We start from the raw sequence: 24,525 nt of genomic DNA on the forward strand, positions 1-24,525 counted from the left end.
TATACACACAGTATAATAATAATAATAATAATAATAATAATATTCAGTACACACACAGTATAATAATAATAATAATAATATTCAGTACACACACAGTATAATAATAATAATAATAATAATATTCAGTATACACACAGTATAATAATAATAATAATAATAATATTCAGTACACACACAGTATAATAATAATAATAATAATAATAATAATAATAATAATATTCAGTATACACACAGTATAATAATAATAATAATAATAATAATATTCAGTACACACACAGTATAATAATAATAATAATAATAATATTCAGTATACACACAGTATAATAATAATAATAATAATAATAATATTCAGTATACACACTGTATAATAATAATAATAATATAATATTCAGTACACACAGTATAATAATAATAATAATAATATTCAGTACACACACAGTATAATAATAATAATAATAATAATAATAATATTCAGTACACACACAGTATAATAATAATAATAATAATAATAATAATAATATTCAGTATACACACAGTATAATAATAATAATAATAATAATCAGTATACACACAGTATAATAATAATAATAATAATAATATTCAGTACACACACAGTATAATAATAATAATAATAATAATAATAATAATAATATTCAGTATACACACAGTATAATAATAATAATAATAATAATATTCAGTACACACACAGTATAATAATAATAATAATAATAATAATATTCAGTATACACACAGTATAATAATAATAATAATAATAATAATAATAATAATAATAATAATAATAATAATCAGTATACACACAGTATAATAATAATAATAATAATAATCAGTATACACACAGTATAATAATAATAATAATAATAATAATAATATTCAGTATACACACAGTATAATAATAATAATAATAATAATAATAATAATAATAATAATAATAATAATCAGTATACACACAGTATAATAATAATAATAATAATAATCAGTATACACACAGTATAATAATAATAATAATAATAATAATAATATTCAGTATACACACAGTATAATAATAATAATAATAATAATAATAATAATAATAATAATAATAATCAGTATACACACAGTATAATAATAATAATAATAATAATCAGTATACACACAGTATAATAATAATAATAATAATAATAATAATAATAATATTCAGTATACACACAGTATTATAATAATAATAATGCTGATATTATTGAGTCTCTGGTCTCCCAGCATTCCCCGCGCGGGGCCGCCCTGTCTCCGGTTCCGGTTCCGGTTCGGGAGGAAGACGCGGCTGCTGACACCGGCTGGCCCGGCCCGGAGCCCGGGATCCCGGCGGGAATGTGGTGAGAGCTCGGGGACCGGGGGGAGGGGGGCCGAGACCGGGGGATCCTCCGACCTGACTGCCTGGAGGGAGCGACCCTTCCCGGCCTGGAAACTAGGAAACACCGGGGATCCACCGCCAGGAGCAGGCCGCAACCCCGGGAACAGCGTAATACAGGGGGAATCCCTAATAGAGAGAGCGAGGGAGCGTTATACAGGGGGAATCCCTAATACAGAGAGCGAGGGAGCGTTATACAGGGGGAATCCCTAATACAGAGAGCGAGGGAGCGTTATACAGGGGGAATCCCTAATACAGAGAGCGAGGGAGCGTTATACAGGGGGAATCCCTAATGCAGAGAGCGAGGGAGCGTTATACAGGGGGAATCCCTGATACAGAGAGCGAGGGAGCGTTATACAGGGGGAATCCCTGATACAGAGAGCGAGGGAGCGTAATACAGGGGGAATCCCTAATACAGAGAGCGAGGGAGCGTTACACAGGGGGAATCCCTAATACAGAGAGCGAGGGAGCGTTATACAGGGGGAATCCCTAATACAGAGAGCGAGGGAGCGTTATACAGGGGGAATCCCTAATACAGAGAGCGAGGGAGCGTTATACATAGGGAATCCCTGATACAGAGAGCGAGGGAGCGTTATACAGGGGGAATCCCTGATACAGAGAGCGAGGGAGCGTTATACAGGGGGAATCCCTAATACAGAGAGCGAGGGAGCGTTATACAGGGGGAATCCCTGATAAGAGAGCGAGGGAGCGTAATACAGGGGGAATCCCTAATACAGAGAGCGAGGGAGCGTTATACAGGGGGAATCCCTGATAAAGAGAGCGAGGGAGCGTTATACAGGGGGAATCCCTGATACAGAGAGCGAGGGAGCGCTATACAGGGGGAATCCCTGATACAGAGAGCGAGGGAGCGTTATACAGGGGAATCCCTGATACAGAGAGCGAGGGAGCGTAATACAGGGGGAATCCCTAATACAGAGAGCGAGGGAGCGTTATACAGGGGGAATCCCTAATACAGAGAGCGAGGGAGCGTTATACAGGGGGAATCCCTGATACAGAGAGCGAGGGAGCGTAATACAGGGGGAATCCCTAATACAGAGAGCGAGGGAGCGTTATACAGGGGGAATCCCTAATGCAGAGAGCGAGGGAGCGTTATACAGGGGGAATCCCTGATACAGAGAGCGAGGGAGCGTTATACAGGGGGAATCCCTGATACAGAGAGCGAGGGAGCGTAATACAGGGGGAATCCCTAATACAGAGAGTGTGGGAGCGTTACACACGGGGAATCCCTAATACAGAGAGCGAGGGAGCGTTATACAGGGGGAATCCCTAATACAGAGAGCGAGGGAGCCTTATACAGGGGGAATCCCTAATACAGAGAGCGAGGGAGCGTTATACATAGGGAATCCCTGATACAGAGAGCGAGGGAGCGTTATACAGGGGGAATCCCTGATACAGAGAGCGAGGGAGCGTTATACAGGGGGAATCCCTAATACAGAGAGCGAGGGAGCGTTATACAGGGGGAATCCCTGATAAGAGAGCGAGGGAGCGTAATACAGGGGGAATCCCTAATACAGAGAGCGAGGGAGCGTTATACAGGGGGAATCCCTGATAAAGAGAGCGAGGGAGCGTTATACAGGGGGAATCCCTGATACAGAGAGCGAGGGAGCGCTATACAGGGGGAATCCCTGATACAGAGAGCGAGGGAGCGTTATACAGGGGAATCCCTGATACAGAGAGCGAGGGAGCGTAATACAGGGGGAATCCCTAATACAGAGAGCGAGGGAGCGTTATACAGGGGGAATCCCTAATACAGAGAGCGAGGGAGCGTTATACAGGGGGAATCCCTGATACAGAGAGCGAGGGAGCGTAATACAGGGGGAATCCCTAATACAGAGAGCGAGGGAGCGTTATACAGGGGGAATCCCTAATGCAGAGAGCGAGGGAGCGTTATACAGGGGGAATCCCTGATACAGAGAGCGAGGGAGCGTTATACAGGGGGAATCCCTGATACAGAGAGCGAGGGAGCGTTATACAGGGGGAATCCCTAATACAGAGAGCGAGGGAGCGTTATACAGGGGGAATGCCTAATACAGAGAGCGAGGGAGCGTTATACAGAGGGAATCCCTGATACAGAGAGCGAGGGAGCGTTATACAGGGGGAATCCCTAATACAGAGAGCGTTATACAGGGGAATCCCTGATACAGAGAGCGAGGGAGCGTTACACAGGGGGAATCCCTAATACAGGGAGCGTTATACAGAGGGAATCCCTAATACAGAGAGCGAGGGAGCGTTATACAGGGGGAATCCCTAATACAGAGAGTGAGGGAGCGTTACAGATCTGGTCCTTTAAATACAGTATTTGGGCATATTGTATTTTATTGTGCTGTTTCTGGCCCTTTAAGTACTTTGGGAAAGGACCTGCAGTTTTGGCATGGCACTTCGGATGCAGTCGAAGTAGCCGCCATTAGAAAACTGAACACGTGGCGGCAGCCATTTTGATTCATTCGAATGCAGTCAGCGGTTTGTGCCGTCAAACTCATGGAACTAAAATCAGCTACAGGACGGCACGAACACCGCTGACGTTTTACCTTCCCTGGAACTAATGCATTCGACAGTTCCTTTGGTTGTCGTTCGTCTGTTTGAACTGACTTTAACATGGGAAATAGACCGGCGGCACTGCCCAAATCAATGGAACTGTTTTGGGCAGGAAAATGTGTTTGCGGTCGGTCATAAAGGACTTCCAGCATATTTCCTTCGTATTTCTTATTTGACCATAAAAGATTTCCGTATGAACTTATTAGAGACTTTCCTGTGGATGTATAATACCTTAATAGCATTCGTCTGGTTGTTCGGTAAAAAGCCTTACAAATCTTAATTGAACTGCATTCACCATCCGAACCAAAGTACCGAACAACCGGTCCACCCTGATGTGAAGTGTGGCTGTAATTAACCTCCCTGTTCGTCAGTTACATTCCCCTGGTTAAAAAGCACGAACACTTTGCTGTAATCCCTGGGTGGCCGCTATTTTGGCAGCCGAACACGTGGCGGCCGCCATCTTAATACACGAACAGCGGTGTTTGGTCGTCGAGTGTCTGGAACTCAAATCGGACACTCGACTACACGAAAACAGCTAAGACCTCCAGGGCTCCAGAAACTACCGATTGAAACTCCCGAACGGCCTGCCGTTCGGTAGGATGAATCCCACGAACCAGGGGATTCATCCGAATGCCAGCTGAACCCTGGCTGGCATATCTTTTCGGGACTTTCGACGCACGAACAGAGACCGACCGCACCGCCTAAACTTATGGAACTGTTTTCGGCTAATTTGCCTGTGCAGTCCGTCAAATCTTTACTTTCACATAACTCCCGAACCCCTGTTCCGATTTGGGTGATTTTTTAATATGTTGCTCACCCAGATCAGGGCTCTTAGGGGTGTACCTAGTATATTTGGGGTACATCTAAGAATTGGGGATAAATGTGTACATTTTAATTATGTTATCTGTTAAGCTGAGGGGAGGAGATGTGTGGGAGGTAACGTCTATTTGATTGGGTACTGTAATAATTATTGTGGGTGTCTCCCTTGCAGGGGCGAACCGCATAAAAGCAGGGTATGTGAAATAAAGCGTCAGTTCTACTCCTGATACTGTGTGTCGTCAAGTTATTGGGAAAAGGTGATGGGATATTACTGGATTGTTTTGCTGATTGTGCCTGCTACTCTATTGGTTTTACTACTTGTTCCTGAGCCTTTCTGGGATTACCAGCGGAAATAGGCTGTGGGAAATCAGCTCTCCGCTACAGGGGGCGTTATACAGGGGAATCCCTAATACAGAGAGCGATGGAGCATTATACAGGGGGAATCCCCTGCCCGTTCTGAGAGTTAGCTGCTGAGAGCCGCAGCCAATTAGTCCTTTCTAGCCCCTCCAAAGCACACTGACACTCAAATTCTTTTAGGTAGCTGTATATATTGCCCATTTGTACATCCTGGGGGTGCTAGCAAATCCCCTTGCAGTAATCCTGCTCTCGACTCGCGATCTATCTGCGTGTCCCCGGCTTGCGCCATGACCTGTAGGATGGCGTCCTGTGATGGATTGGGCCCCAATATACTGAGCATCCATCTCACATCTTTTTGGAATTCGGTTTCCTCCAGGTGCTCCATTTCCATGTTACTGGCTCTGTCGCTCTGTATTAGTTCGACGATTAACGTGGCTTTTGTCTTATTACTTGCCACTAATTATAGCTTGCAGTTCGAATGTTGATTCGAACGTTCTCCAGACAAATAACAGCATCCAAGTATATTCCCCAAGCAAATCAAACGGATACCCAAACATCAGCCTACACTAGATGAAGGATACCACAGGAATGGTTTGTTCAGGCTAACCGCCTGGCATATATGCAATGAATAATGCACAGAGTTTCGGTTGACATATTCCAGGGGAAAAACCAAAGAAAAACAAGTTACCTGCGCTCTCTCCTTTATTCCTATGCATTTTTAAAACAAATGGAGGTCTTTTAGTTACCTCCAATGGCCATGAGAGGATGAGCCCACCTGCCAACATCAAGACCTAGGTGGGTCCTAACTAACCATTCACCTTGCTTCCCTGAGCCTCTGGCAAAAATCTCTAATGAGACAGAAAGGGGTATTTTTTATATACACCCCTATACATTATTAACCCTTAATAGGGAACACATGGGATGGGCGGCTGCATTGTAACAAGACTGAGTAATACAAAAAATGGATACAAATGCAGAAAGAAAAGTCCTGCGCTCACTCCCATCACTCCCATCCCATCACCAAAGAAAAACAAGTTACCTGCGCTCTCTCCTTTATCCCTATGCATTTTTAAAACAAATGGAGATCTTTTAGTTATGCTTGTTAATATGCTCGAGGATTGCTATTGGGGCACCACGAGCCTGTATGTTCTTTCACTCAAAGCACAATATAAATAAAGAATTTAAAAGCCGAACAAATTCACAAACGGTTCCCCTTGCTCATAGGTAACGTTTGTTCCCCTAGTTCGTGGGCACAAAACTACTGAATAGCGCTCTCCTTGCTGGTCCGTGAAAGGAACCAGGCGTTCGTGAAGTCCCGCTGCTTCCTTTCGTGTGAACAGGATGGCCGCTGTTTTCTCCTACATGTGGCATTCGACTATACGAACGGCGGCCACACAAAGAGAGCACTTAACTTGTGGTCTGCTTTGTAGTTAATGAGCCAGGGGGTTGGTCGGTGTTCGGTAGTTTTATCTACCGAACAATGAAAATCAAAGGTAATGAAACAAAAGGTGTAGTTTCATCAGAGAATCCCTAATACAGAGAGCGATGGAGCATTGTGGCGAAAGTAACCTCGCCACTGGTATTTGGAGGGGCCTGTTTGCCAGCCTCCTACCCTGTGACTATGGCCCCTGCAATAGATTTGGCTAAAATACTTTAAACAGGCTCTGTTAGTGCAATTGGGATGTGACGGACCGCCTGGCAACCTACCCGGGTGCCTCCGCCAACCGATGCTCCTAGTGCTTACCGAGGACTCCAAGCACTCCAGCCGACACCATCAGCACTGTATTCCCCACGGCATTACAACTTGGCTGGGAACTTGCCGTCCTCCACCCAACCTGGACCCAAGACCAGGATCCAGCTCCCAGTGGGCAGACCTCTTACTCCAGAGAGCGTAGCAGGAACAGCTCCTAAAAGAGCTAGGGATTATAACACTACAAAGACCAATCCCAAGAGCAGGAATTATAGCAGGTATAGTGATTTCCTCAATCACAAGACTAGGCTCTGTGTTGAGGGTAAGCAGGAACTCAATTTTAATGGGAGCCACACTGACCTTTTATGCAAGTCCCCAAGCATGGGGTACGCCTACATCGACATTGTTAGGGACAGGGACACAAAGCTTACAAACCAATCAGAACATTATTTAAATATACGACACTCCCATTACAAACATACAATCCCTACCCTCTGCCTGTGAGATAATTGAGGCAGATACTGCATTAACCCAATTATCTCCATGCAGAAAAAACATATTTTACAAAACCCCAAAAGTACCCCAAAAACACATAAAATCCCCACAATTATTACATCCCATGATAGCCCTGATCTGGATGACCAACATATCCAAAAATCACCCAGATCAGTTCAGGAATATCCTGGAAGTCCCATTTTGACCGACCACACGCATGTTTTCATACCCAAAACTTGTTGCAGAGAATCAGGCTGTGCGGCCGGTCTACTTCAAGAATTCAAAATAACGTTCAAATTACTGAACAAAGCCATTCGTGGATATAGTCAGTGTATGTCTCTTGTTCTGGGGCATCTTCTTATCGAACGCTGTTCGACTCCCGTCGAGTGTCCGATTTGAGTTCCATGCACTCGACGACCAAACACCGCTGGATATGTTCGACTAAACAATATGGCCGCCGCGTGTTCAAATAGCAGCCACTTCGACTGTTCGGAAGTTCGAAGTGCCACTTCGAAAGTTCGAATTTGTTCCAGTTAGAAGTCCAAGAGGCACAACCAGACTCTTCAACCCAAAGTTCACCACAGGGGCCATAGTCACAGGGCAGGAGGCTGGCAAACAGGCCCCTCCAAAAACCAATGGCGAGGTCACTTTCCCCACATGGGACTATATGGTTAGTTTACCGAATAGCCGCACGAACCCGGACACCATGCTGGAGCTTGTTAAGCTTAATTGATACATCGTTGCACCAAAACCAACGGATAACTTGGGATCTGGTTAGTGTTTCCACTCCCCAGGTCTCAAATATGGAGTGCAGCGCTTAATGTGTAACATAAATAACTCACCCCAATGTTAGTAGCTTGAGGGGGTATATATGAAAAACAAAAGAGAAATATACACAATGATAGTACAATATTGTTTATACAAGGTATATTGTATATAATGTGAGTACAAAATTACTCACATTATTTAGAGCCTTTTTAGTTTTTAGGCTCTAAACTTCCAGGCTTCCGTGTCTTTAAGGTAGACCGCACAACCCCTCTTTCCTTTTGGTTCTTTTTCCTATTTATCTCGCCACCATATGGGTATAGGGAAGAAAGAGAGACAACAGGATTCTGGGTGTAGTAGTTTAGCAGAAATTCCCCTCAAATGAAAGATAAAAGCAAATGTGCTCACCTTGTTTAGAGCCTATAAATCCTCGGCTCTAAGTTTTCAGGTCTAGTGTCAAATTGGGGTGACACCTCCCCTTACCGGACAAAGTGCAGGATGCAATGATAGATGTAAAATAATTTATTATTAGCTATAATTTAAAAATGTATATATAATAACACAGTGCTAGAAAATAAAAAAGTCAATATCAGATAAAGTGCAATAGTACATCTATTCTCCTCCGCCAAGACGCGTTTCGCTGTGAACAGCTTCCTCAGTCGGCCGTGGATTGCATTCTGCCGGTTCCGGTTTTTGTGTACTCGAAAAGCCCGCCTGTTTGTCAATCAGCCAATCGGCTCTCTTCTTTTCCGGCGTTTTCGTGGCGTAACGTCATTTCCTGTTTCGATACTTTGATGGACTTCAAATCCCATAATGCTTCTGATGAGCCGTGATTTCCGGATTAGTTCGTAAAAAAGTCCTTTCCGTGAATTACAGTCCGTAAGTGGATTTACCTCCAAATAAAACATACATATCGGAAAAAACTGTGTTACTTTCTTTACTATTTTCAATGGTAGTTAATTTGGTATAACCAAGTTGTGTACTTCATATATATAAAAACGTCTATATATCCACAGATGGTAAGTTTAATGAAAATACATTTTTTGCATAAATAAAATGGATTTATATAAACGTGTTTGAACATTGTTTGATTTATGTATACCGATATCCATAAGTGTACTAATTTCAGATTGAGAGTGAAGATAAATATATTGCACAGAGGGTATACATTCTTATTCATTGGACACTCCAAGATATATATGGACAGCCTTATGGTTCTAGATAGCAGAAAAAATCTATATACATACAGGGAAATAAACTATATACCTCTATCTATAAAAATTAAAGGTATAACATGGGTGGATGTATTTCACTTGTATTAGATAGGGATAATTCTATAAAGTTAGGATACATGGAGATTACCATACAGTGACATATCCAAAAGGGGAAAAATTATAAAAAAGTGACATAATTCGAAGTCGGCATTGAGACCAAATGGAATCAGGGTGTTGAGGTTAAAAATCCATTTGGTCTCAATTTTTCCTAGCTTTTTGATCTCATCCTCCCCCCGCCAGTTTAGATCTACTTTCTGTATACCAAAAAATTCCAAACCTTGAGGATTACTTTCATGTGTTTCTTTAAAATGTGTTGAAACGCTGTGTTTCTTAAACCCTTTTCTAATGTTTCGTATGTGTTCATTTTGCTTGCAACCTACTGTTCAAAAAACAGAAAGTTATTTAAAAGACACCTTGAACATTATACAAGTATTACAAGAAATAAACCGGGAGCCTACCTTCTTTCTAGTTACTGCAGATGTTAGCTCCCTATACACGATTATTACCCACTCAAAAGGTATAGAGGCAGTGAGTTTCTTTTTAAAAGAAACGAACGCATATCCCCTAGAACAAATTAATTTTATACTGGATGGAATAGAACTGGTTTTATCTAACAATTATTTTTGGTTTAGTGATAATTTTTATCTTCAAAAAGTCGGCACAGCTATGGGGACCAGGATCGCGCCCAGTTATGCCAACTTATTTATGGCTTGGGGAGTATCACTTTATTTCATCCAACACTGACTGGGAGGCGAACCTGGTCACCTACAAAAGATATATAGATGATATCTTTTTTATCTGGAAGGGCAGTGAGGAAAGCCTCATCTCTTTTTTAGCTTTTTTTAAACACGAACGATTGGAGTATTCGTTTGACTACAGAATATAGCAGCAAGAGTGTACATTTTTTAGATCTCACGTATACATAGAACAGGACCAAATTAAAACGAAATCCTATTTTAAGTCAGTAGACGTTAACAATTCTATTTATCTCAACAGCTGCCATTTCTCCCCATGGCTGAGAAATATCCCTAGATCTCAATTTCTCCGAATTAGGAGAAATTGTACAGATATGAGCACCTTTCAAAACCAAGCCACAAGAATAAAAAATCAATTCATAGAAAAGGGGTATGAGGAAAACCATTTACAAGAGGTTTTGGAAACCGTAGAGAAAACAGATAGATCCCAACTTTTAAAATACAAACCAAAAGATAAGAGAGAAATTCTCAATATCCCGTTTATCTGTAATTACAATCAAAACAGCCGACAAATTAAACAAATTTTAAAAAAACATTGGCCTATTCTAAGAAAAGACCCTATGCTACACACTATACTATCAGATGTACCAACAATCATACACAGAGGAGCTCCAAATCTAAAACAGAAATTAACGCATAATCATATTAGGGACAAAAAATCCACCTTCTTTCATCAGGAAGGTTTTTTTGGATGTGGTAATTGTCTGGCCTGTAGAAGCACCAAAGATGGAAAGAGACATCTGACAAAATTCCAAGACCCAAAGAACAAAAGAGTAGAAAATAAAAGATATGATCACATGCTTTTCAAAAAGAGTAATCTACATACTGAAATGCCCCTGTAATTTAATGTACGTGGGAAGGACAAAAAGACCCCTACAGGTCAGAATAAATGAACACATACGAGACATTAGAAAAGGGTTTGAGAAACACAGCGTTTCAACACATTTAAAAAAAACACATGAAAGTAATCCTCAAGGTTTGGAATTTTTTGGTATACAGAAAGTAGATCTAAACTGGCGGGGGGAGGATGAGATCAAAAAGCTAGGAAAAATTGAGACCAAATGGATTTTTAACCTCAACACCCTGATTCCATTTGGTCTCAATGCCGACTTCGAATTATGTCACTTTTTTATAATTTTTTCCCCTTTTGGATATGTCACTGTATGGGAATCTCCATGTATCCTAACTTTATAGAATTATCCCTATCTAATACAAGTGAAATACATCCACCCATGTTATACCTTTAATTTTTATAGATAGAGGTATATAGTTTATTTCCCTGTATGTATATAGATTTTTTCTGCTATCTAGAACCATAAGGCTGTCCATATATATCTTGGAGTGTCCAATGAATAAGAATGTATACCCTCTGTGCAATATATTTATCTTCACTCTCAATCTGAAATTAGTACACTTATGGATATCGGTATGTATAAATCAAACAATGTTCAAACACGTTTATATAACATCCATTTTATTTATGCAAAAAATGTATTTTCATTAAACTTACCATCTGTGGATATATAGACGTTTTTATATATATGAAGTACACAACTTGGTTATACCAAATTAACTACCATTGAAAATAGTAAAGAAAGTAACACAGTTTTTTCCGATATGTATGTTTTATTTGGAGGTAAATCCACTTAAGGACTGTAATTCACGGAATTACTTTTCGAGTACACAAAAACCGGAACCGGCAGAATGCAATCCACGGCCGACTGAGGAAGCTGTTCACAGCGAAACGCGTCTTGGCGGAGGAGAATAGATGTACTATTGCACTTTATCTGATATTGACTTTTTTATTTTCTAGCACTGTGTTATTATATATACATTTTTAAATTATAGCTAATAATACATTCTTTTACATCTATCATTGCATCCTGCACTTTGTCCGGTAAGGGGAGGTGTCACCCCAATTTGACACTAGGCCTGAAAACTTAGAGCCGAGGATTTATAGGCTCTAAACAAGGTGAGCACATTTGCTTTTATCTTTCATTTGAGGGGAATTTCTGCTAAACTACTACACCCGGAATCCTGTTTTCTCTCTTTCTTCCCTATACCCATATGGTGGCGAGATAAATAGGAAAAAGAACCAAAAGGAAAGAGGGGTTGTGCTGTCTACCTTAAAGACACGGAAGCCTGGAAGTTTAGAGCCTAAAAACTAAAAAGGCTCTAAATAATGTGAGTAATTTTGTACTCACATTATATACAATATACCTTGTATAAACAATATTGTACTATCATTGTGTATATTTCTCTTTTGTTTTTCATAGATACCCCTCAAGCTACTAACATTGGGGTGAGTTATTTATGTTACACATTAAGCGCTGCATTCCATATTTGAGACCTGGGGAGTGGAAACACTAACCAGATCCCAAGTTTTCCGTTGGTTTTGGTGTTACTTTATGGTGGGATACTGGGAATACCCACAGAGTGTTCACAGCAGCTAAAAAATTACAGAAACCACAAAGTCTTTTACTAAGCGCCATATTTTTCCACACCTTTCGTTGTTTACATTTCTCTTGATACATTGTTGCAATTTCCATCTCAGTGGTCTGTGTTCCTCTGGGTGGCTGCAATTCCTATGGACGACCACGAGGTGGCGGCCATCTTGTTTGCATGGACCAAAACTGCAAATAGACTTCAGGGGAACTTAGCCGAGAATGCCCTGGATCTATTTTCGGAATGAAAACTTTGCGGTTCCTGGTCGGTCCCCCAACGGCACTTAGCCACGATTCTATGGAACTATTTTCGGCTATGGGACCATGCCTGCGGTCGGTCAAATAAATGACTTCCAGGAATATCCTGAACCCCTGAACTAATCTGGGTGATTTTTGGATATGTTGGTCACTCAGATCAGGGCTAACAGGGGATTTTATGTATTTTTTGTGTAGTTTTGGGTGTTTAAAAAAAACAAAAAACATTTAGTATTTTCTGAGCTTGGAGATAATTGGATTAGCATTAGTACAGTTACTGATCCAATCATCTCCCAAGTAAAGGGGAAAGATTGTGTGCTGTGTGTGGTAGTGTAGTGCCTTGTAATCGTATTGTTATTGGTCTGTGAAGTTGCAAATCAGTCTCCCACAAGGTCCCCGTGGGCGTACCCCTTGCATGGGGATTGTCAGATAAAGCCAAGTGTGGCTCCCATTAAACAGAGAATGCTTTACCCCTTCATGAAGTCTTGGCTCATGTTTGGGGGATTGGGAGTTATAATCACCACAACTTCTTCACTCTGGGGATTGCTTTATCACAATACTCCCCTGAGTGTAATCACTAGCTCTTAAAAGAGCTGTTCCTGCTACGCTCTCTGGACTAGGAGATGTCTATCCACTGGAAGCTGGATCCTGGTCTTGGGTCCAGCGTGGGTGGAGGATGGCGAAATCCCCAACCAAGCTGCGGCGGTTTGTGGGGGTGTCTGGAACTAAAATCGGACACTCGACCTCACGAACCACCGCTGAAACTACCGAACGCCGGCTTCTCCCACTTACCGAACAGCCAGAAGAGCGGCATTCGGTAGTTATGTTCGTGCAGACAAGGGGAACAATCGCTACTATGAGCCAGGAGGATCTATTCGGTATTTTGCCAGTTTTTCACCTTTTTTCTAATTGGCCGACTACACACTGTGAATTCGTGGAACTGTTTTGGGCAGGAGCCTCGTGTGTGGTCGGTTAAACATGACTTCCACACTTTTTAAGAACCCCTTGAACCGATCGGGACTATCAGGGGATATGTATTTTGTGGGGATACCTTGTGGGGAAAGGGGTGTTCTAACTTTTGGGGAAAATGTGTGCCCTTTGCCTGGAGATAATTGATTTATTCCTTAACTTATCTCAATATCTCCCCGCAGACAGTGTATTATAACTGCAGCTATAAGGTTATGGTGTAAGGAGGTCTCCTGTCTCCAAGCACAGTGTATTATAACTGCAGCTATAAGGTTATGGTGTAAGGAGATCCCCTGTCTCCCTTTTTTCAACATTAATGCTGTAAAATTTCTTAACATTTTGAAGTCATCCTGTCTTTGGAAAAAATGAAAGAAAAAAGCTGAGCGAAGTCCAAATGAAAAGTCATTTTGTTACATTAAGCACAGTGTGTATAGTATTATGCTTGAAATGAAAGTACAGTTTATTCAGTAAATAATAAACTAAATTAGCTTTATTTTGTTACAAATGGAATTACACAGTCTGGATATGTTAAAGGACCACTATAGGCACCCAGACCACTTCAGATCAATGAAGTGGTCTGGGTGCCAGGTCCATCTAGGGTTAACCCTGGCTGCTGTAAACATAGCAGTTTCAGAGAAACTGCTATGTTTACAAATGGGTTAATCCAGCCTCTAGTGGCTGTCTCATTTATAGCCTCTAGAGACGCTTCTGTGCTTCTCACTGTGATTTTCATGCGCGCACGGCTCTTGCTGCGCATGCGCATTCAGCCGATGACACTGGAAGGAGGAGGAAAGTCCCTGGCGCTGGAGAAAAGTAAGTGATTTAACCCCTTCCTCCCCCTAGAGCCCGGCAGGAGGGGGGCCATGAGGCTGAGGGGGGCCTACTAATACTATAGTGCCAGTAAAAAGAGTTTGTTTTCCTGGCACTACAGTGGTCCTTTAAGAAACGGAACCTCCCAAAATAACCAACAATATAACAAGACATATGATGATTAGGAACACCTGTATATACATACACCCTACATATCACCTGAAGCGCTTATACACCTTCTAACTCTTTGAGTGTTTGTTTAATATAACAAGACATAGCAGATTAGAGAGAGAGCCCCCGTTTCCATGAGAGACCAATCGGGGCCGTGAATCACATCATTCAGCTGAAGTGCTTTAGGGGTGTTTAGGGGCTCCTCCCTACTGGTGTTGTAATAAAAGAAGGGAATGCTTCATGGCTTTCACACTATCACGATGGCTTCCTCTCTCAGTGCTTTGGAACTATAGTAGCCATTGGCCAATGATTCCTGTGACAAAATGCCTTTTGTCACTGGATTTTTATATGACCAACTGCCCTTTGCCCCTGGCTGTTGGAGGAGCCTGATTGCCAGCCTCCTCCCTCATGACTATGGCCCTGGGGTGTATTGCCATTTAAAAAGACTATTTGGGGCTTATTGGCTTCTAAAAGACTGTTTCTGCCCATTTGAATCCATGGGAAGATGTCTCTTCCTCTCCCCCGTTTCCTGTCTATTGTTCCAGCAGGGTGTTGTCCCAGGGACACTGCCAGACCAGTTGGAACTTGCTGTTTTGCCCCTCCTCGGTCTCTCATCAGCTCTTGCTATGTTTGAACTCCATGGCGATTTGACTGTGTTTGAGGTATCTGAGCGCTGTTTGGATATAGTGAGCGCTCAGATCCAAGCTATCTGAGGATAGGTTGAATGTGGGGGTTCTGTTAAGTATAATAGGAATTATGTATTTTTATGTGTTTTTACTGTTGTTGTGAATAGAGCTATTTTCTGTATGCTGGAGGTAATTGGCTTACCACACCCAAGCCTTGCTTGCAGACGGTCTCAAAGGGACTACCAACTAACTTTTGACCCACTGGACCAATTTGTATGATTTTGACTTATGTTTGTATTTGGAGTATGCTGATTCTGAAAATGTAAGTTAAATGTGAATGTGATGTATACTTTTAGAGTTATGAATATTGTGTTATACTGTGTATTTTCCTGCCAGTGATAATTACATTAGACCATTGTGTTCAGTAATTATATCACAGGCAGAGGGGAGGATTTTGTGTGGGAGTGTCTGAGTGTATTGTACGTATTGATTGGTTGTTCTGCAAAATCCTGTGGGCAGTACTTTGTTTGTAGAATGTGAATAAAAGAGGCTGTATGTGCCAGTACAGTCAGTTCTACTTCACCCTCAATTTGGAGTGCCGTCTCTTATCGGGGGAATCTGCTACATGGGATTGCTATGCTCTGCATACTCTCTTGCTATATTCACTGCTAAGCTCTTGTAAGAGCTTGTTCCTGTCTTGCTCTTTGAAGGAGTCTATGGTGGTTATGGTGTCGGCTGGAGTGCTTGGAGCACTCAGGAAGCGCTAGGAGCATCCTTCAACGGAGGTACCCAGTCGGGGTGCCAGGTGATCTGTTACAATTCCCTATGAGAAGAATCTGATGGGGCGACGAATTTCAGTTGAGCAATCAGATTTGTGCAATTACTTGGGTGGGGGGGGGGGGAGCTGTTACTTCAAAGGAGAGCGTAACGATAAATAAATGCAGTTACAATATAATTCCATTTTCAGAATTCAGAGGAATTAACATATAAACCACTTAATTAACTATACCAGAAAGATATAGCCCACTAGCAAAATAAATGTAAACCTTTTTCCTGTAGTGTCCCTGAGAGTTCTGATTCACAGAAGAGAAAATAGCACAGTCAGTAAAAAAAACATTTTTTAGATACATAAATGAGAAAAGGAAATTAAAACAAGGATTAGTTAGATTAAAAACAAAAGAAGGAAGGTATGTAGAAGAGAATAAAGGTCTAACTGACTGCCTCAATTAATATTTTTGTTTGGTATTTACAGATGAAAATGAAGGAAAGGGACCTCAGTTAAGAAACAGGATAAATGAGTCATTTATTACACGTGAGTTTACAGAGGAAGAGGTTCTATTTCAACTGTCAAAAGTAAAGACAAATAAGTCAATGGGGCCTGATGGAATACACCCAAAGTTATTAAAATAGCTTAGTGGTGTACATGCAAAATCATTAACAGTTTTTTTTAACCAATCATTGATAACAGGAGTAGTCCCAGAAGATTGGAAGTTGGTGAATGTTGTACCCATTCATAAGAAAGGCAGTAGGGAGGAGTCGGGCAACTATAGGCCAGTAAGCCTTACTTCAGTAGTGGGGAAAGTAATGGAAACCATGTTAAAGGATAGGATTGTTGAACATCTAAAAACACATGGATCTCAAGATCAGAGACAATATGGGTTTACTTCAGGGAGATCATGCCAAACTAATCTTATTGATTTTTTTGATTGGGTAACTAAAAGAATAAATCATGGTGGTGCAGTAGACATTGCTTACCTAGATTTCAGTAAGGCTTTTGACACTGTTGCACATAGAATGCTTATCAATAAACTACAATCTTTGAGTTTGGATTCCAATATTGTTGAATGGGTAAGGCTGAGTGACAGGCAACAGAGGGTTGTAGTCAATGGAGTATATTCGAAGCATAAACTTGTCACCAGTGGGGTACCTCAGGGATCTGTACTTGGACCCATTCTCTTTAATATTTTTATTAGTGATATTGCAGAAGGTCTTGATGGTAAGGTATGTCTTTTTGCTGATGATACTAAGATATGTAACAGGGTTGATGTTCCAGGAGGGATAAGCCAAATGGCAAATGATTTAGGTAAACTACAAAAATGGTCAGAGTTGTGGCAACTGACATTTAATGTGGATAAGTGCAAGATAATGCATCTTGGACGTAAAAACCCAAGGGAAGAGTACAGAATATTTGATAGAGTCCTAACCTCAACATCTGAGGAAAGGGATTTAGGGGTGATTATTTCTGATGACTTAAAGGTAGGCAGACAATGTAATAGAGCAGCAGGAAATGCTAGCAGAATGCTTGGTTGTATAGGGAGAGGTATTAGCAGTAGAAAGAGGGAAGTGCTCATGCCATTGTACAGAACACTGGTGAGACCTCACTTGGAGTATTGTACGCAGTACTGGAGACCATATCTCCAAAAGGATATTGATACTTTAGAGAGAGTTCAGAGAAGGGCTACTAAGCTGGTACATGGATTGCAGGATAAAACTTACCAGGAAAGGTTAAAGGATCTTAACATGTATAGCTTGGAGGAAAGACGAGACAGGGGGGATATGATAGAAACATTTAAATACATAAAGGGAATCAAAACAGTAAAGGGGGAGACTATATTTAAAAGAATAAAAACTACCGCAACAAGAGGACATAGTTTTAAATTAGAGGAGAAAAGGTTTAAAAAATATATCGGGAAGTATTACTTTACTGAGAGAGTAGTGGATGCATCGAATAGCCTTCCAGCTGAAGTGGTAGAAGTTAACACAGTGAAGGAGTTTAAGCATGTGTGGGATAGGCATTAGGCTATCCTTACTATAAGATAAGGTCAGGTTAATAAAAGTACCGTATATACTCGAGTATAAGACAAGTTTTTCGGCACATTTTTTGTGCTGAAACCCCCCACTCGTCTTACACTCGAGTCAATGTCTGTATTATGGCAACTTACATTGCCATAATACAGACCAGTACCGCCGGGCTCATTAAAAGCCTGGCGGTCCTGTTGGGGGCTGGCAGCGAGCTGTAACTTAGCTTACCTGCAGCTCCACTGCAAGTCTCGTGAGAGCCATTGCATCTGAGCGTTGCCACGGGTTACCGTGGCAATGCTCCGCGCGACACTCAGACCGCGAGTCTTACAATGGAGGAGAAGGGAGCTGCAGGAAAGGTAAGTTACAGCTCACTGCCAGCCCCCCTCCTACACAGCCCATCCACTGTACCACCAGGGAATGAGAGCCCCCCTCCCTGGCCACGTATCAAGCAGGGAGTGGGGACGAAAATAAATAAATAGAAATTTAACCCCTTAAGGACCAAACTTCTGGAATAAAAGGGAATCATGACATGTCACACATGTCGTGTGTCCTTAAGGGGTTAAATAATCTTATAATAAATAATAATATAAATTTAATAATATTAAAATAAAAATATATTTAAAAAAAACTAATATTAAAATAATAATTAAAAAAAGAAATAAAAATGCCCACCTCCCCACCAAGGTTACACACTCTGCATCACATACATACACACACACACTGAATTTTCACACACACGCTGCATTCATACACACACACACTGCATTATATACACACACTGCATTCATTATATACACAAAATAAATATTCAAATAATGTAATTTTATTGGGATCTAATTTTATTTAGAAATTTACCAGTATCTGCTGCATTTCCCACCCTAGTCTTATACTCGAGTCAATAAGTTTTCCCAGTTTTTTGGGGTAAAATTAGGGGCCTCGGCTTATATTCGGCTCGATTTATATTTAGAAAATTGGGCAGACTAGATGGGCCAAATGGTTCCTATCTGCCATCACATTCTATGGTTCTATATACAATAATAACACCCCAAAACATACAGTTAACAACAAGGTACCCCCTCAAGTCCTATATCCCTGGATTGAGCGCCTAACATATCAGAGAAGCACTCAGATCCCACAAACGCAACCATGCAACCAGGGCAAATATCAGGATAATCCAGGGACAAGGTGATCTGTCCCACACACGAAATCTCAGTAAAATCATACGAAATAACAGGGGGAAGGAGACGGAGAGCCCATAGAGGGAATAAAGGGTAATGTCCACGGGTTCATTCCGCTACAATCATGTATGAATAGACAAATTAAAAACTCTGTTGAAGTGACAGAAAAAATCATCTATTTTAAACAAAATGTGCTGGGGCGTAGCTTGAAGATATTTTTTTTTACTTTTCGATACATACTCAAAAACTTCAAGAATTTCACCCGCTTTACCACACAGGAATGACCACTGGCAAGCTCGGAACGCATCCTGCCACCTCCGCCCCCACAACAGCAGAGTCGTACCCCTCACACTCATTAGACGGGCCAGACATACACCAGCGGCCTACACTGCCCCGTATTGCCCCACACCTTTACCTCTATATTGTGAGATACCTTTGTCTTTACTAATGAACTACCCCTGGTATTGTTATTCCTGTTGTTGACTTTAAAACGCAAATGACGAATTACAAACAAAAAGCAGAACCAGAGGACGTACCATAGCACACGAGAAGGCACAGAAGCGAGCACTCATTACATGTCTACAAACCTGATTGTATCATAATGTGCAAATGTACTTAACATTACCCTATCTGTACACTGTCATATGTGAATGTACCCCTTAACGCCTCTTCTTTGTTCTGTAATCACACCCATGAATATGGAACTGAAAAATGATACAAATAAAGAATTAATAAAAATAAATAAATCAAGAATTCCAAGTAAAAAGCCATTTCTATCTCCCAATCTAAGAAGGTGGAGTTTAGGCTGGGCTAAAACTATGTTAATTGGAGTAATGGGACCAGAATATCAGTATTTCGTGGCGATGGAGTAAAATCCGAATGCATCACAGCCACCGTGAAGCCCCCAGTTAGTGTTATGATCTGGGCTTTTATGACGGCAATAGGCGTGGACAGACCTTTCCGTATAATGAAACCTGTATATTTTAAAAGGATTCAGCTCCTTGTCATGTTGCTGCTGTGTGCAAGGTTTTTTAAGGGAAGTCCTATTGCACCGCTGGACAGGCCAGGCAGTGTATCACAGCATGTATTAGAAGTAGTAGTATTTCTATTTTTGTAGGTTTATTTGCACCTGCGATATAGCAGCACGCTCTGAGTGACCACTCTCTCTCTCTTTGTAGGTACCTTGTGCAGCAGCATGAATGCTGATGATAAATTACAAAGCATCTTCCTTAAATGCAGCCCCTCAATCAACATGCAGTCTGCCAGGGGCCTGACCGGCATGGGAGAAGCAGAAGCGGGCCTGGTGGAGAGGGCTGTGCTGACAGGACAGGAGGCTTTACAGGGGCGCGAAGAGCTGATGTCACAGGATGAGCTCATGGTGCAGGAGGAGACCGTAAAAAATGATGAGGAAGAGGTGGAATCCCAGGAGAGATTACTTCCCCAGGGACTGCAATACATGGTCAGCCATCTTACTAGGGATTAACCGTTAATTATCTAGAATTCTCCCCCAGCGACTGCAATACACGGTCAGCCATCTTACTAGGGATTAACCGTTAATTATCTAGAATTCTCCCCCAGTGACTGCATTACACGGTCAGCAATTTTACTAGGGATTAACCGTTAATTATCTAGAATTCTCCCCCAGTGACTGCATTACACGGTCAGCCATCTTACTAGGGATTAACCATTAATTATCTAGAATTCTCCCCCAGTGACTGCATTACACGGTCAGCCATCTTACTAGGGATTAACCATTAATTATCTAGAATTCTCCCCCAGTGACTGCATTACATGGTCAGCCATCTTACTAGGGATTAACCGTTAATTATCTAGAATTCTCCCCCAGTGACTGCATTACACGGTCAGCCATCTTACTAGGGATTAACCGTTAATTATCTAGAATTCTCCCCCAGTGACTGCATTACACGGTCAGCCATATTACTAGGGATTAACCATTAATTATCTAGAATTCTCCCCCAGTGACTGCATTACACGGTCAGCCATCTTACTAGGGATTAACCATTAATTATCTAGAATTCTCCCCCAGTGACTGCATTACATGGTCAGCCATCTTACTAGGGATTAACCGTTAATTATCTAGAATTCTCCCCCAGTGACTGCATTACACGGTCAGCCATCTTACTAGGGATTAACCGTTAATTATCTAGAATTCTCCCCCAGCGACTGCAATACACGGTCAGCCATATTACTAGGGATTAACCGTTAATTATCTAGAATTCTCCCCCAGTGACTGCATTACACGGTCAGCCATATTACTAGGGATTAACCGTTAATTATCTAGAATTCTCCCCCAGTGACTGCATTACACGGTCAGCCATATTACTAGGGATTAACCATTAATTATCTAGAATTCTCCACCAGTGACTGCATTACACGGTCAGCCATATTACTAGGGATTAACCGTTAATTATCTAGAATTCTCCCCCAGTGACTGCATTACACGGTCAGCCATCTTACTAGGGATTAACCGTTAATTATCTAGAATTCTCCCCCAGTGACTGCAATACACGGTCAGCCATATTACTAGGGATTAACCGTTAATTATCTAGAATTCTCCCCCAGTGACTGCATTACACGGTCAGCCATCTTACTAGGGATTAACCATTAATTATCTAGAATTCTCCCCCAGTGACTGCATTACATGGTCAGCCATCTTACTAGGGATTAACCGTTAATTATCTAGAATTCTCCCCCAGTGACTGCATTACACAGTCAGCCATATTACTAGGGATTAACCGTTAATTATCTAGAATTCTCCCCCAGTGACTGCAATACACGGTCAGCCATTTTACTAGGGATTAACCATTAATTATCTAGAATTCTCCCCCAGTGACTGCATTACACGGTCAGCCATATTACTAGAGATTAACCGTTAATTATCTAGAATTCTCCCCCAGTGACTGCATTACATGGTCAGTCATCTTACTAGGGATTAACCATTAATTATCTAGAATTCTCCCCCAGTGACTGCATTACACGGTCAGCCATATTACTAGGGATTAACCATTAATTATCTAGAATTCTCCCCCAGTGACTGCATTACACGGTTAGCCATCTTACTAGGGATTAACCATTAATTATCTAGAATTCTCCCCCAGTGACTGCAATACACGGTCAGCAATTTTACTAGGGATTAACCGTTAATTATCTAGAATTCACCCCCAGTGACTGCATTACACGGTCAGCAATTTTACTAGGGATTAGCCATTAATTATCTAGAATTCTCCCCCAGTGACTGCAATACACGATCAGCAATTTTACTAGGGATTAACCGTTAATTATCTAGAATTCTCCCCCAGTGACTGCAATACACGATCAGCAATTTTACTAGGGATTAACCATTAATTATCTAGAATTCTCCCCCAGTGACTGCAATACACGGTCAGCAATTTTACTAGGGATTAACCATTAATTATCTAGAATTCTCCCCCAGTGACTGCAATACACGGTCAGCAATTTTACTAGGGATTAACCATTAATTATCTAGAATTCTCCCCCAGTGACTGCATTACACGGTCAGCCATATTACTAGGGATTAACCGTTAATTATCTAGAATTCTCCCCCAGTGACTGCATTACACGGTCAGCCATCTTACTAGGGATTAACCATTAATTATCTAGAATTCTCCCCCAGTGACTGCAATACACGGTCAGCCATCTTACTAGGGATTAACCGTTAATTATCTAGAATTCTCCCCCAGTGACTGCAATACACGGTCAGCCATCTTACTAGGGATTAACCATTAATTATCTAGAATTCTCCCCCAGTGACTGCAATACATGGTCAGCCATCTTACTAGGGATTAACCGTTAATTATCTAGAATTCTCCCCCAGTGACTGCAATACACGGTCAGCCATATTACTAGGGATTAACCGTTAATTATCTAGAATTCTCCCCCAGTGACTGCATTACACGGTCAGTCATTTTACTAGGGATTAACCATTAATTATCTAGAATTCTCCCCCAGTGACTGCATTACACGGTCAGCCATCTTACTAGGGATTAACCATTAATTATCTAGAATTCTCCCCCAGTGACTGCATTACACGGTCAGCCATCTTACTAGGGATTAACCGTTAATTATCTAGAATTCTCCCCCAGTGACTGCAATACACGGTCAGCCATCTTACTAGGGATTAACCGTTAATTATCTAGAATTCTCCCCCAGTGACTGCAATACACGGTCAGCCATCTTACTAGGGATTAACCGTTAATTATCTAGAATTCTCCCCCAGTGACTGCATTACACGGTCAGCCATCTTACTAGAGATTAACCATTAATTATCTAGAATTCTCCCCCAGTGACTGCATTACATGGTCAGTCATCTTACTAGGGATTAACCATTAATTATCTAGAATTCTCCCCCAGTGACTGCATTACACGGTCAGCCATATTACTAGGGATTAACCGTTAATTATCTAGAATTCTCCCCCAGTGACTGCATTACATGGTCAGTCATCTTACTAGGGATTAACCGTTAATTATCTAGAATTCTCCCCCAGTGACTGCATTACACGGTCAGCCATATTACTAGGGATTAACCATTAATTATCTAGAATTCTCCCCCAGTGACTGTATTACACGGTCAGCCAAATTACTAGGGATTAACCATTAATTATCTAGAATTCTCCCCCAGTGACTGCATTACACGGTCAGCCATCTTACTAGGGATTAACCGTTAATTATCTAGAATTCTCCCCCAGTGACTGCAATACACGGTCAGCCACCTTACTAGGGATTAACCATTAATTATCTAGAATTCTCCCCCAGTGACTGCAATACACGGTCAGCCATTTTACTAGGGATTAACCATTAATTATCTAGAATTCACCCCCAGTGACTGCATTACACGGTCAGCCATATTACTAGGGATTAACCGTTAATTATCTAGAATTCACCCCCAGTGACTGCATTACACGGTCAGCCATCTTACTAGGGATTAACCGTTAATTATCTAGAATTCTCCCCCAGTGACTGCATTACACGGTCAGCCATATTACTAGGGATTAACCGTTAATTATCTAGAATTCTCCCCCAGTGACTGCATTACACGGTCAGCCATCTTACTAGAGATTAACCGTTAATTATCTAGAATTCTCCCCCAGTGACTGCATTACACGGTCAGCCATATTA

At 41.3% G+C, this 24,525-nt stretch overlaps 1 protein-coding gene across 2 annotated transcripts in view; it reads left to right on the forward strand.

The window, feature by feature from the left end:
• Positions 1–1,283: 1,283 nt before the first annotated feature.
• The window catches only part of ZNF148 (zinc finger protein 148), a 41,165-nt gene continuing 17,923 nt past the window's right edge, over positions 1,284–24,525 (forward strand). For both annotated transcript variants that reach the window (XM_063429165.1, XM_063429166.1), the window contains exons 1-2: positions 1,284–1,370; positions 20,547–20,827. In XM_063429165.1, the coding sequence (XP_063285235.1) occupies positions 20,564–20,827 (264 nt within the window). In that variant the 5' untranslated portion in view covers positions 1,284–1,370; positions 20,547–20,563. The remainder of the gene's footprint in view (positions 1,371–20,546; positions 20,828–24,525) is intronic.

This window comes from Pelobates fuscus, chromosome 8, assembly GCF_036172605.1.
Source record: "Pelobates fuscus isolate aPelFus1 chromosome 8, aPelFus1.pri, whole genome shotgun sequence".
In the NCBI taxonomy this organism is placed as follows: domain Eukaryota; kingdom Metazoa; phylum Chordata; class Amphibia; order Anura; family Pelobatidae; genus Pelobates; species Pelobates fuscus.